Source organism: Rhinopithecus roxellana, chromosome 12 (genome assembly GCF_007565055.1).
Source record: "Rhinopithecus roxellana isolate Shanxi Qingling chromosome 12, ASM756505v1, whole genome shotgun sequence".
Lineage (NCBI taxonomy): Eukaryota > Metazoa > Chordata > Mammalia > Primates > Cercopithecidae > Rhinopithecus > Rhinopithecus roxellana.
In genome coordinates, this window is record NC_044560.1 from 70,882,341 (window position 1) to 70,898,127 (window position 15,787).

Sequence of the window (15,787 nt, forward strand, 5' to 3'; positions counted from 1 at the left end):
TGAATAAATCAATAAAAGCAAAAACAAAATTAACTTCCTTTGGTTTGATATAGCAGAAAAGTACAAGCAAAAATTAGGAATTCCAAGCACAAGAAAGCATACAAGTCCTGTGAATTATATCTTCCTTTTCCGGCTGATTAATCTCAACTGTCTTGCTGGTTAAAGCGGAAGTGAGGCTGGTGGGAAGGCTGAAAATATAATGGGATACTTTTATGTTATTTAAAAATGGGCCAGGCACCATAGTGCACACCTATAAACTCAGAACGTTGGGAGGTCAAGGCAGCTGGATCACTTGAGGCCAGGAGTTTAAAACTAGCCTGGACAACATGGTGAAACCCTGTCTCTACTAAAAATACACATGGGTGTGGTGGTGCACGCCTGTAATGCCAGGTACTCAGTAGGCTGAAGCACAAGAATCGCTTGAACCCCGGAGGCAGAAGCTGCAGTGAGCAGCGATCGTGCCACTGCACTCCAGCCTGGGGGATAGAGGAAGACTCTCACTCCAAAAAAAAAAAAAAAAAAAAAAAAAAAAAGGCTATAGAGGTTAGGAGAGCTAAGAAGCTGAAATTATCTTCAGTTTTGTCTGTCTCACTCGTAACACATTATCAGTTTGATCTTAACATTGTGGAAGAATTGGAAGGCTCTCATTTAACTGAAGGGTTAAGCAAACATTTTCTGTAAAGGGTGACACAGTAAATATTTTAGGCTTTGTGGGTCAAGAGGCAAAATTAAGGATATTAAGTAGGTACTTATATAAAATAAGAAAAAAATCCACTATTTTTTATTGTTGAAATTTAAAATATAATAATTAGGTAATTTACTGTAATACATATGTCTACTAATGAAAAGAATAAAATTCTCTTTTTTGGGGATAACATTTCACTTAACTGGAGTTCAAAGTTAATGTTCTCTATCATCAAAATGAATGACAAATGTTCATGTGTCAATGATGTTGTACTGACAAGATTTTATATATTTCACTTTCGTTTCACATAGATAAGTACTGCCAAATACCGATAATTAATCCACAAGCATATGATTTTAATTGAGCATATTTACTGCTTGGAAGGCATTTATAGAATTCTATCACATTCTTCTCCTGATAATGGCCTTTTAACATACTGTTACCCTGCAGATTAGTCACTACCAATTGAAGGTTAGCTGGAACCCCCTTAACTGTGCAGTGAAAACAAATTTTGAAATATGAAAATTTCCTTTGCATTTGGATTCAGGTCTGAAAAACACCGCTGAAAATATAGCTTGAGCCTGGAAAATGTATCTGCTGCAAATCTATGTGGTAATGAATATCCTATTTTAACTTCTGACAGTACTGGAAGTATATAAAGTATATAAAAGGAATTTGACATTACTTATGATTCAAATATTAACTTGTGAAATTGACTTTACCGCAGTTTATGTTTCACAGAAAAGCAGTATTTTGCCTTGTAACTCTATGATGAATTCATTAAGAAGTATTAGCAAGTTTGCAGCAAAAGCTAATTTTCAAAACCATCCAGTGCTCAACAGCAGTAGCTGAAGGCAGCACTGATTCAGAAAAATCTTACTCTTGGCCCCAACTTTACTACTGCTAAATCACCAAATTAGTGTGTCATTAAGACAAGTCACCCTAACAATATTTTGTTAGAAATACTCAGCTTTTATTTCTAACAAAAAATGTCACAAAACTGGCCAAGCATGATAGCTCACACCTATAATCCCAGCACTTTGGGAGGCCAAGGCAAGAGGATCACTTGAGGCCAGGGTTCAAGACGAGCCTGGGCAACACTGTGAGACCCTATCTCTACCAAAAAAAAAAAAAAAATTAGCCAGGGTCCTGCTTGAGCCCAGGAGTTGAGGCTGAAGTGAGTCATGATCGCACCACTGCACTCCAGCCTGAAAAAGAGAATCTGTCTCAAAAAAAAAAGTCACAGAACTGATATTGATAGTTACGTCCACAAGAGTGAATGAAGTTCATTGTTCACAATTACTGGTTCAGTAACACCAGGTAGATTAAAGTCTTCTCTAACAAAGTACTGCCGATGAATAATATAATAAACAGGCTGTTTAAACACCTTACATTTTCAATCTTGGCAAATCTGTCCCACTAAGTCTTCTGCTCCACATATATTTTTACCCTTATCAGTTATAATAAATTTTAGCAGATTCCACTTCAGGTTATACCGAATTAACACTTTCGCAATTGCTTTGAAGCTATTTTCTCCTATAGCTGCTCCATGTAGACAACCCACTGGAGCTACTTCTTCTGTCAAGCTCAGCACTGACTTTTTTTTTTTGAGACAGAGTCTCACTCTATCACCCACGCTGGAGTGCAGTGGTGCAATATTGGCTCAATGCAAACTCCGCCTCCCGGGTTCAAGCAATTCTCTGCCTCAGCCTCCCCAGTAGCTGGGATTACAGACGCCCACCACCATGCCAGGCTAATTTTTGTATTTTTAGTAGAGACAGAGTTTCACCATCTTGGCCAGGCTGGTTTTGAACTCCCGACCTCATGATCCACCCCCCTCAGCCTCTGAAAGTGCTGGGATTACAGGCGTAATCTACTGCGCCCAGCCCAGCACTGATTTCTTGAATAAACAACTGAAAAGTACCAATAACATCAATCTAGTCATCAAGAGCCAAAGAAAAATACCTGAGATAATTTGCCTTGACTTTCAACTGACTACTGATGTTGCTCCACTGTCCTCAACTCTTCAAGCAACTGTTCTTGGTGAGATGCTAACAGTCTTAAATAAATTTATTTTCTCTGGACACATATATTCAGCTGTTGCAATCAAATATGAATTAATTAACTTATCACTGGTAAATGGCTTTCCTTGATTGGCCAAGAAATAAGCCACTTAGAAACTTCAGTTGCAGCCGCAGTTTCATTCTTTTATTTTTGTGAAAAAATTATGTTGTGTTAAGATATTATATTTTACATTATCTTCTGACTACTGTTTTCCTGAGTCAGAAATATTCTAATGAGTGCTCAGTATGGTAATGTCCATGCTTACTGTATTCTTTTAACACAGCTACAGTATCATTGCGTAATAAATACAACTGTTTTGCCATCTAATTCAGTAGCAAAATAATCCACACTCCACCAGGCCTTAAAAGCATGACATTCAAAGCTCACTTTTCTTGTTTTGGTGTAATGGATATGTAATGGTAATAAAAATAAATAAATAAAACAGTGCAATATGGCAACATATGTGGCGATCAACATGTTGCTGAGTTATAACTGCGTCACTGCAATTAGTATGCTGAGGAGCAGAACAAGTGATGAGAGCTGCACATGTGGTTTCTGTTGCAGCTACTAAGCTCTGCTGTTGTAATGTGAAAAGAGCCATATACACTATGTAAACAACTGAGTGTTGCTATATTCCAATAAAACTTTATAGATACCAGGCCAGGCGTGGTGGCTTATACCTGTAATCCCTGCACTTTGGAAGGCCGAGGCCGGTGGATCACCTGAGGTCAGGAGTTCCAAGACTAGCCTGGCCAACATGCTGAAACCCTGTCTCTACTAAAAATACAAAAAGTCAGCCAGGTATAGTAGTGGGCGCCTGTAATCCCAACTATTCAGGAGGCTGAGGCAGGAGAATCACTTGAACCTGGAAGGCAGAGGCTGCGGTGAGCTGAGATCGCACCACTGCACTCCAGCCTAGGCAACAAGAAGGCAACAACAGCGAAACTCCGTATCAAAAAAAAAAACTTTGGCCAGGCGAAATGGCTCACGCCTGTAATCCCAGCACTTTGGGAAGCCGAGGTGATTGGATCACCTGAAGTCAGGAGTTCAAGACCAGCCTGACCAACATGGAGAAACCCCGTCTCTACTAAAAAAAATACAAAATTTGCTGGGCACAGTGGCACATGCCTGTAATACCAGCTACTTGGGAGGCTGAGGCAGGAGAATCACTTGAACCCGGGAGGCAGAGGTTGTGGTGAACTGAGATTGTGCCATTGCACTCCAGCCTGGGCAACAAGAACAAAACTCCATCTCAAAAAACAAACGAAGAAAAACTTTATAGATATTGAAATTTGTATTTTCACATGTCCCAAAATAATGATTTCTTTCAACCATTTAAAAATGTAAAAGCCATATTAGCAAATAGGCCATATAAAGACAGGTGATGGGTTGTACTTTGACGACCCCAGCTTAAAATTTTATTATTATGAAAGGCAATACAAAATAGAAATCTGCCTCCCATGCAGACAATGAGTCAATCTTCTAGACTACCTAAACGTCAGTTTCCTCATCTGTAAAGTGAAGATAATGTTAGTACTCACCTCACAAGTTTGTTGTGAGGATAAACTGAGTAAATATGTAAATCATTTAGAATAGTACCTAGTATATAGTAAATGTATTGGCTATTCCTTACTCAGCAGAATACAGTAGCAAATGATTCTCAATTCCTATTAGCAACTCTATACTTTAAAACTCCCACTGTAGGTCTGAGGCAAGCAGCCTTCTTGGACCAAGTAAGACAATTCCACAGTATGCCACTACTAATGCTTCTGTTATACTGCCCACAATCCTAGAATTTTCATTCTTGGGTAATTCAAACTGCTAAATATTACCCCGATTCTCAGATGTGGCAACTCTACTACAAGAATAATTTTTGAACAGACTATCTGTAGTCTAAAGTTCTGCTGCATATCTAGATGAGTGCGCAAGTAGGAACAAGGTGAAATTTTAAGTAGTAATTTTGGCAATAATTTTATACTAAACATTCATCAATAAATGATTCCATATAAAAGTTATAATAAATCTTTTTTTTGGACTAAAAGGCTTTAGGTGAGACTCAAAAATCATGTTTATCTACTTCTCAACATAAAAAAAAAGTCACAAAAGTTTGATTATTTAATATGCATGAGTGTCAGCCCATCTTCCCAGTCCTCCACCAAGTTATTTCAGACTAAGGATTTAGGAAATTACTGTGGCCTTTTCATTTCTTCTGGATTAGCTCCCACTCCACATTATAAAAACATAAATTTGGATATACGATAAAATATGTTTCTAAATAACTTTACTCGTTTCTGTTTCCTAAATTTTTTTTTGGCAATAAATTATTTGTTGGGGAAGAAAGTCAAAATGTGTTCATTAAATGACAGTTTGGAAACTATGCAAAAGTGAAGAACTCTAAGCAATTTTTTTTTTTTTTTTTGAGATGGAGTCTCGCTCTGTTGCCCCAGCTGGAGTGCAATGTGATCTTGGCTCACTGCAACCTCCGCCTCCCGGGTTCAAGCCATTCTCTTGCCTCAGCCTCCCGAGTAGTTGGGATTACAGGCACCCACCATTATGCCCAGCTAGTTTTTGTACTTTCAGTAGAGATGGGGTTTCTCCATGTTGGTCAGGCTGGTCTCGAACTCCTGACCTCAGGTGATCCTCCCACCTTGGCCTCCCAAAGTGCTGGAATTACAGGCATGAGCCATGGTGCTTGGCCTCCTAAACAGTAATTTAAATTAAAACCATAATAACAACTCACCTACAACCAAGCCACATTCAGGACAGATCATATCACCGGCTCTGTAGTCCTCCACTAAAATCGCATCTGGATGATTTGGACATGTGACTCTTGGAAGAGCATCCAAACTAAAAGAAAAAAGTTGTATTTTTACATCTTCCCAACCAACATGTATCACAGTAATCTCCTGGGACGGGGGATGGGGAAGACAAAGATTGTGAACATTCTTCAATACATACGATTATAACATGTGTGAGCTAGATTTTCAAAGTAAACATCCCAGTTAGGCTACTTTAAATTCTAGCTAGTAACTGGCAAGTAGTTTCCACTGGAATTCTTATTTTATTGTGGAAGGCTTTCAAAACATAAATAGAAAATAATTAGTTTCTTCTCTTAATATGTAGGCCAGTAAGATTTTTTAAAATGCTGATTAGTGTTGTAATGACTAGCTACCATAATAACCTGTAGCATTTACAATACCATCCACTTTGTGCTCTTTGCCACTTATTTGTCTAGTCAGAGAACAATTTCTCTCTGTATTTTTCTACTTGTTAACTACTTTAGTAACATTTAAATAGTACACTGAACCCAGTAAGTATAGAAATGAGGGATGGTAGAAGTTGCTCTGCTGAACTTAAGACTTGATGATTTCCTTTAGTCCAGAATTTACTGAATTTTTTATCATTCAAGAAATGGTTTCAAAAGCTACTTGTAAATTTATCTGTGATATTAATAATTAGCTCAATTTATCTTATTTTGAACAACAAAGCAGTTTGCAGAAGACACGTTCATCTTTTTTTTACACATTAATCGTAAATGATCTGACAGAATCAGCTGTAAAAGCAACAAATATTTGATCATTTCAGGGGGTATGACCTCCCAATCACAAATGTTTGGTAGCACTGCAAATAAGGCCCTTATAAAAATCATTTGAAATAATACAATAAATGGTTAGGTTATGGACATCAGATACACGTAAAAGACAAAAATCAACTGTTCTCATAGTATGTAAATAGTTATTTGTGGTTTGGGGTAAAGTTTCTCATGCTAGCAAATACAATTCAGAAAGTTAACTCTCAACTTAGAAGATGATATCTACGGGAAAACTGATAAAATAATCCCTATTCCCCTCCAAACTTATCTAGTCAGCTTAACCAGAACATGTCTTGAATCTTCTCATTGGGAAAACGCGTGGGTAAGTATTACTTCATATTTGTGATTACTCCATAAATTCCTCTAAGGAAAATATTTTAATAAATTATGACAAATAAAATTAAACAGTTGATATCAATTATGAAAAACCATGTTGAAATAAAGGAAAATGTTAGCAGAGTAACACTAATTACCAATTAGTAAAAGAGGAGGCCATGTTAAACACAGTACTAAGAACTAACACTCTGCACTATTAAAAAGTAGATAGAAAACTCTAGTTCATGTAATGATACAGAAACATCTCAAAGATATGAAGAGCGAGGAGTAAGGTAGAAAACCTATACAAAGCTGAAAAGTATGAACTAGCCATACACTGTAACATGGATGAACCTCAAAATACTGACAAGCTAGACAGCAGAATACATATGCCATTTATGCCAACTTCAAAGCAGGCAAAACGAATTGATGGTGTTAAGAAATCAGGATGTAGTTTTCTCAAGGGAGGGGGAATGACTGAGGACAGAGACTTTGCTAGTGTCTTAGCTAGTGCTAGTGGTATCTGATTTCCTTACCTGGGTAGTAGCTATATATGTGCTCACTTTGTGACTGAGCTGCCCACTTTTAAAATCTGCGTGCTAATGTCATTAAAAAAAGGTAAAAGCAAGGTAGTGAATGGAGTTTAAATTAGGTCACTTTTGGGAAGAAGAGAAGTTAGAACTATTTGTATACATTTGTTAAATCATAAGCACGAGGAAACACCAAAAGACTAGTAACTATGGCTGATCTGGGGAGACTTAGATGGCTGGAAGCTAGGAAAGGGGAGAGACTACTTTTCATGGTTTTAGTCTACTGCAATTTTGCTTTTGGAACATTTGTATGCGTTACCTATCAAAATAAAAGTACGCTAAATTAGTAAACTTTTAACCAAATTACCCACAATACAAAAGAGGAACCATACAAATGGGGTGGTGGAGGTGGTAACAGAGAGAAACAATGGGGAGGAACAGGGAAACAACCACCACTGACATTAAAACGTCTAAAGTACCAGATAATCCCAAACCCCATTTTAGAGCTATCATTTATTGGGTATGCACTGTATTGCTGGTGTTATACATTTATTATTGTCAATCTCCACAGCAATCCTGAAAGAAAGGCCTATTTCCCATTTTAAAAGATTATGCTCACAGAATGATTTGCCTGAAGTCATGGAACTAGTAAGTGGCGAAGCTTACATTTGAACTCAAAACATTTGTATTCTTCTGTGAGGTCACCAGCCAGTTTCAAGGCCTAGTAACAATACATCTTCCTGAGGGAAAAACATGCAAAAGATAGAAATAATATATTTAGGCTGGGCACAGTGGCTCATGCCTGTTACCACAGCACTTTGGCAGGCCAAAGTCGGAGGACTGTTTGGGCCCAGCAGTTCGGGCCCAGCCTGGGCAATGTAACTAGGCCTTGTCTCTACAAAAATAAAAAGTAATAAAATTAAAAAATAAAAAAATTAGCCAGGCACACTAAAAAAATTAGTGTGCACCTATGGTCCCAGCTATTCAGGAGGCTGAGGTGGGAGGATCACTTGAACTGGGGAGGTCATGGCTGCAGTGAGCCATGATTGTGCCACTTGCCACTTCAGCCCAGGCCTGTTCCAAAAAATAAAAAATTCTACATTTAACTTTGTCACTGATAGAAAAACTTGAGCAATAACTGCCATGATACATAAATTGCACATATCTAGAAAAAAATTCAGACTTAAAAAGCCATGACAGAATTTAAGTCGTATTTGAGTGATTTGGGGAGCCAAAGTTTTCCATTTACCTACAAGGAGGCCTCACCTGACAGACCACCACCCAGATAGAATGACTGAGCATCCAATCCAAGAATCAGAATCAGTAAACAAGAGTGTCACTGGCTTTACGAGTTCTGTTCAAACAGTACATTAGCTAAAGCTGCCTCCCACCCCAAATTCTTTTTTTCTAACCATAAAATGTAAGTCTTGGCAGTTACCAGAAAAGGCTATTTTGTAAAAATGGCTTTCACTGTGAAATTAACCAATTCCACAGCTGATAGTGTCAGAAAAATGGTGCCAGAGTTCCAGAACCTGTAGAATTAATTTGATACTTTTAACACAGCATTAGCTAACCAAAGGCCAGGTGTGGATAACAGGAAACAGGTTATCTTAGACTCTACACTCTAACACTATCCTTGGAAAAGTCAACATTGGCATGACTCAGTTTACACTTACGCAAAAATACTAACATCTACCTCATAGTGGTAATGAGAGATATAATTAGGGTCTGCAAGCATTTTTCAGGCCACAAGATTAAAGGCTGTCTCTGAGGGTACTGCATGCATTTCCTGTAGATATAAGTACATTGCATTTTTAAATATATACTGAAGAGCAACCTCCCAGCACACATTAACTAAATTTCTTAAGCAAGATTTTCTTCAGAAGGACACAGGCAACGATATTTGTAAACAAATCCTTTAGCATGGAACTAATCAACTCTTCCGATGGCTCTAACTTCCACTTTCGAGGCCCGCTGTGATGGTAACCTGGTTCCATCTGGCTTACCAATGCTGACGTTCCCAACTTCCTAGCTGTCAGATCGATAGGGACCCGGAACCAACTGTTTCCCGTTCCTTTGAAAAGGAGAAATTACGGACCCTCGGGTTGTTTGGGCCGTAGACGAAAAAAACAAGCTGGGGGAGGGGCGGGGGTAGAAGGAGAAGAAAATAAAGGGAGGTTGAAACATTCGGTAAAGACACGAGGACAAGGGCTGGGGACACAGAAGCCCACCAGGACCCACAAAGGGTGATGTCTACATGAGACGACGACATAAGACTCCGAAGCAATAACGTCAACAGCTGGGTAACCCCCGCGACACCCTGACAGTCCTGCCGTCTGGAAGTGCCTTTGTCCCGGTCGGTCAGCCAGTCCCGCCGCTTCTCTCCCATACCCCTGGGTACTTAGTCCGACGAGGCTGCCCGGAGGCCGCCTGAAAGCCCGCAGCGCTCGCGCCCGCCCCTCAGCTCGCCGGGCTCGGCCGGACATACTAACCGACTGGTAGACGCCATCTTCACGGCCACTGCGGTGCCCGCAACAAGCCACAGCAGATCACCAAAAAACAGGAAGCGAGTGTGGCGAAGAGACGCGCAGAGATGAGCTTTTATAGACGACTCACCCACGCAGTCGTAACAGAGCGGGGCTACGGGTCGGGAGAAGGGCCAAGAACAGTGCGATCCCATACGTCACGCGTTTTGAGATTTCTTACGTTCTTACTCCGTTTCTGTAATTTGCTGTGTTGCTAAGCGAGTCAACGTAACTACCTAGGAAGAGTCTCATGGGAACCCTGCAAAGGGGCTACAACAGAGCTACTCTCAATCTGACAGAGTTAAAACACCAAGAAAACCCTGGCTTCGTAGTGGTGCCAAAGCCTGCATCCCTTAAAGTCTAACCACCCCCTTCCTCTCCCACCTTCTCACGGCCACCCCCCCGCCCCAGTACCCCACCCGGTTTCAGGCACTCCCATTTGAGCCGGTTCTTACGTGCCACAAGGGTGATTCTTTCTAAGGACTTCAAAATAAAAAGAGAAATTCACTTAGGTCATCCAGAACAGGTGTCTCTTTCAGGCTCTGTCATCAACTAGCATGTTATCTTCTTAGGCACGTCCTTTTGATACAGGGTATGTAGGTTTATATAGGTTATAGGATCTTGCCTTGCATACCCTTTTAGAATTGGCAGGAGATGAAACAAAATTACGTGAGACCAATGTGTGCATGAGAGGCACGACGATATGGGTCATACTCTATTTTTTTTTCATGGCCTTTGCAAATTTGGCTGATGGCTACATATAGAAAACTTGGCAGAACATCTAGATAATGCAAAATATCCCTAGATTTATTAGCCAAATTAACGTCAAAATAGTAATACCACTACTACTAACAACAATAACACTAGTGGAGGGTGTTCAGGTTCTTGACGTTTTGAACAAAGAACTGGACAAAACGCACAAAGCAAGGAAGGAATGAAGCAATAAAGGCAGATTTATTGAAAACGAAAGTACGCGCCCCAGAGCGGCAGCGACCAGAGCAGAGGAGCTCAAGATTCCCTTTACAGAATTTCTGGGGTTTAAATACCCTCTAGAGATTTCCCATCGGTTACTCGGTGTACACCCTATGTAAATGAAGTAGTGACTCCACAATCAGTCTGATTGGTTGTGGAAAGCAACCAATCAGAGGCTAAAGTGAAGTTACAAAGTTACTCTCCTATGCAAATGTCTGATTGGTTGCTTTCTGCAATCGGACATTTTTGTCTGATTGGGGGGGCATTGTATGTGGGAGGGGGTTGTAGGGGGGTTGTGGGGGGGAGGGGGTTGCAAAGGGAGTAGCCTCTGGTTCTTTTGTTACTTAGGTGTGGAAAGTTGGGGTTTTCTTTTTGATTCAGTTCTAAGAAATCAGTGTGAATCGGCCTTAGGTTTCCTGCCTCCAGACCCTTTTCTCCTGCGACAACACTGCAGGAGAAAACTAGTCTTGAAAATATGAGGATTGGTAGAGAAAGTGCTTGGTGGTTTTCATGGGGCTGAGAACTTAGAAGACTGCTTCCTTTCTTTGGGGATGGGATTTAAATGTAATTGAGCACTCGTTGTTTTCTTGAGAAGGTGGGAGATACTAGCTTCCTTAGAAAGAAAAAGGGGTGTGCAAGAGGCAGGATTTCAGGAACTCAAATCTAGGTGGGAACCGGGGAGCATTTCTTTTTTGTTTCCCGACCCCAATCTTCTGTTTTGTAATTCTGTCATTTTAATAACTTGACTGTACTCTTGTGGGGGTTTTCCTCCCTCAATATTTGGGAAAGTTTGAAAAATGCCAACCCTTTTCAGCTGTGTCAAGTGCAAGCAGAAAAGGGCTTGGGGCTGCTGCACCTCAGTCCAGTAGAGGTTTCATGGTAAAGCATCTTAGCTTGGAGGAAGAGGAGGAATAAGACAACTGTGCATCTCTTGAGATCCAGAACATGGACCTGCACCTGGTGGATTCATGATAAGCATTCAGTAATGTTTGTGGAAGGAAGAAATTGAAACCCTAGAAAAGGGAGGCAGCATTACTGGTTAAATCAATTCCTGCCACACCTGGAGAGTCTTGTCTGTCATAAACTTGTAAGAATTTCTTTTGTATTAAAATAGAAGGCAGCTTAGGTAAGACATTCGTGTTCTTTTGTTAGTACAGCACTTGCAATTTACAAAGCATTTTAATCAACATAATCCCATTTAATATTTATTATTGATCTTGAGGTTAAAATACACACACACACACAGCTGAGATTTTATCACTTGGGAATCAATAACTAGCATTCACCAAAACTTCTGGTTTGTATAATAACTTATTTAAATTAATTATGTAAATTAAAATAATTTAATTAAAGCAATGGTTTAAATTAACTCATCTTTTTAACTTAGAAAGTTATTCAAAAAGTTTATATCACTACTGTGAAATCTCAAGTTGATGTGTTATAGTTCATTTTAAGTATAAAATGTTTTACATGACTAATAAATGATTTTAAAATGCTTGTGACCCGCCTGGCATTGTGGATCACGCCAGTAATCCCAGCACTTTGGGAGGCTGAGGCAGGCAGATTACCTGAGGTCAGGAGTTCGAGACTAGCCTGGCCAACATGGTGAAACCCCATCTCTCCCCAAAATACAAAAATTAGCCAGGTGTGGTGGTGCACACCTGTAGTCCCAGCTACTTGTGAGGCTGAGGCAGGAGAATCGCTTGAACCTGAGAGGTGGAGGTTGCAGTGAACTGAGATTGCACCACTGCACTCCAGACTGGGCAACAGAGTGAAACTCCATCTCAAAAAAACAAAAATGCTTGTGACCTACCTATATTTCTTTTTTAAAGTCAACTTTATTGAGATATAATTACATGCAGTAAAATTCGCCTGTTTAAAATTTAATGATTTTTGGCAACCGAGTTGTATAACCATCCTCCACATCCTGTTTTAGCGCATTTCCATCATCCCAATACGATCTTTTCTGCCCATTTACAGTATGTGCCTATCCCACTCCCAGCCCCATGACCTGCTAATCTACTGTCTCCATAGATTTGCCTTTCTTGGGCTTTTCATATAAATGGAATCATATAATATGTCGTCTTTTGTGTCAGGATTATTTTACCTGTCATAATGCTTTAGAGGTTCATTAGATTTACCTCATGGTTTCACTTTTGAAAACATATATAAGTGTCTGGATGGTGATGTTAGAGAAGACGGCAATTCCCCAGCTTATTCAAGGCTTCTGAAATATGTGTTTGGAAATTAAAAGACATATTCTGTTGGACTAGGAAGAACAGAGGATTTGATGGAATACATGACCAGGCCAGATCCTACTAGACTCTTTTGGAGATGGAGAAAGATGCCTAGGGTATTAGACAAGCCTCATGTGCCTGTTGATTACAAGACCGTATGTATTGTTCCTAAAAATGTGAAGGTTTTTTAATATTTTCAGATTTTAAAATTACGTATGAGAATGTTCAAACCCAAAAATGGGACCGAATAATGAAAATAATATTATAAATCCCCATCATACCCATCATCCTGATTAAACAATTATCAAGATGTTGCCACATTTGTTTCATGCATCCTTCTCTTTACTTCTCCCTTTGCTGAATTATTTTAAAACAAAGCTTATCTATTACCTGACCCCATATATACATTTATGTACATCTCTTAAAAATATGGACTTTTAAACCTTTTTTACATAGCAATATAATACTTACCAAGTCAACAGTGATATCTTAACACACCAAGTTTTCAGCTGGGGATGGTCCTGGGCCTACTTCTTATTTTGGTTTCACCAAGCAAAAGAGTAAAGCCCTGCTGAAGCCGAGGCAGTGCAATAGACTCTGGAAGCCAAATTTCACACTTCCAAAATGCAGAAATACCCCTCACCCCTACTTGCCCCTCCACAGTATTATGAGGATACCGGTATTGCAGTGCACAGAGGTAAAGGGACTGGGAGGCTGGTGGAGCATCACAGAAATTGGAAAGCAATGTAGATTGCTCATCATTTGGAAGTTGGCTTTATTATTTCTGCATCTAAGTTTTTCTTTTTGTTTTTTTCTGAGTGGAATAGATCTCTAACATGGAGGTTTTGCAGTACAGGTGTCCAAGGTTGTATTCTTAAAAATAGGACAGCTACATTTTCTATTTTTAAGAGTAATACACTCCTCACACGCCTCATGCTGTGTGGTAGAAGCTTGGTGGGAGGGACCCAGAGAGTGAAAAAAAGAGGGTCCCTGGAGAAGCTACAAGAAATAGTTATTTGAAGTAGACTCTATCCAGGTCTTTGTGCATCAGGCCTCTGCCAGGCACCTCACGTTTTATCTTATCTACTTCTTGGTTATCTTGTCAGTCAAGATTATTATTTTGCTTCTAAAGGCTTAGAGAAGTCAAGTAGGTAAATTTCCCAGGGTCACACAATAAGTTGGTGATGTAGGTAGAATTCACAGCCAGAAACAACTGATTCTAAAGTTTTCCTGCTTATGGCTGCCCATGATGGCTCACTACTGTAGTCCCAGCACTTTGGGAGGCCAAGGTGGGAGGATCATTTCAGCCCAGGAGTTCAAGACCAGCCTGACCAACATGGAGAAACCCCATCTCTACAAAAAATATAAAAATTAGCCCAGTGTAGTGGCATGTCCCTGTAGTCCTAGCTACTTGGGAGGCTGAGGTGGGAGGATCACCCAAGCTCAAGGAAGTTGAGACTGCAGTGAGCTGAGATCATGCCACTGCACTCCAGCCTGGGCACAAAGTGAAACTGTCTAAATAAAATAAAATAATAAAGTAAAAAAGGCCAAGCACAGTGGCTTATGGCTGTAATCCCAGCATTTTGGGAGGCCAGGGTGGGCAGATCACAAGGTCAGGAGTTTGAGACTAGCCTGGCCAATATGGCGAAACCCCGTCTCTACTAAAGTGCAAAAATTAGCCAGGCGTGGTGGTGGGCCCCTGTAGTCCCAGCTACTCTGGAGGCTGAGGGAGGAGAATCACTTCAACCTGGGAGGCAGAGGTTGCAGTGAGCTGAGATCGCACCACTGCACTCTAGCCTGGGTGACAGAGCAAGACGCCGTCTCAAAATAAATAAAATAAATTTTTCCTGCTTCTGTGCATGCATACCATGTAACTGTTATTGCAAGACTATATTTTAAGGCCCAAATTACTGTGCTGCGGAAAATACATGTTATATTTGTAGAAGTATTTACTATCTTTTTGATTTTTAAATAAGGGCTATAAAATTGTATTTAAATTTAGGTAGAAGTAGTAATCAAAATTAATAATAGTGATATTAAGAATAATAGCAATCATTCATATAGTATTTATTTATGTGCCAGGTACTATTTTAAGACTTTGCATATATTAACTCATTCAATCTTTCCAACAACTTTATAAGTTGGGTACCATTAGTGTCCCCACTTCACAGATGGAGAAAATGAGGTACAGAGTGGTTAAGAAACTAGCCCGAATTACATAGCTAGTAAATGGCAGAGCTGGGATTAGAGCCCTGACAAATTGGCACCAGAATCTATGTAGCATATCTCCTAATAGCAATGCAATATGCGGAGCTATAGAGATTTTAAGATCAAGAAATAGATTCCACAAGCAGTGTAACTGCAGCCATCATGTGGAATTGATTTTGTGGGGCACATGTGATCCAAAATATTCTAGGCAGTTGTCTGCACAAGGACACTTGAGTTTGTCGGATCATTTGCTCCCTAAACTGAAATGTGCTTGGCTCATATCCCATTGCTAAATGTACTTGCATGTGTGGTGTGATCCTGAATTTAACTGTTGTATTTGTTTCTTTATTTGAAACTCTGGTGTGATAGTTAATACTGAGTGTCAACTTGATTGGATTGGAGCTTGCCAAACTATTGATCCTGAGTGTGTCTGTGAGGGTGTCACCAAAGGAGATTAACATTTGAGTCAGGGGGCTGGGGAAGACAGACCCATCCTTAATCTGGTGGGTACAATCTAGTCAGCTGCCAGTGAACATAAAGCAGGCAGAAAAACCTGAAAAGGCGAGACTGGCCTAGCCTCCCAGACTACATATTTCTCCTGTCCTGGATGCTTCCTGCCATCAAATATCAGACTCCAAGTTCTTCAGTTTTGAGGTTCG

The 15,787-nt window shown here is 39.9% G+C and overlaps 1 protein-coding gene across 1 annotated transcript in view; it reads right to left on the bottom strand.

Annotated features, from left to right (window-relative positions):
• GTF2B (general transcription factor IIB) overlaps nt 1-9,812 on the bottom strand; it is a 41,677-nt gene extending 31,865 nt beyond the window's left edge. Inside the window, exons 1-2 of the mRNA XM_010360796.2 lie at nt 9,679-9,812; nt 5,490-5,596 (exon numbers count right to left, since the gene is read on the bottom strand). Of these exons, the coding sequence (XP_010359098.1) occupies nt 5,490-5,596; nt 9,679-9,695 (124 nt within the window). The 5' untranslated portion in view covers nt 9,696-9,812. The remainder of the gene's footprint in view (nt 1-5,489; nt 5,597-9,678) is intronic.
• Nucleotides 9,813-15,787: the final 5,975 nt, after the last annotated feature.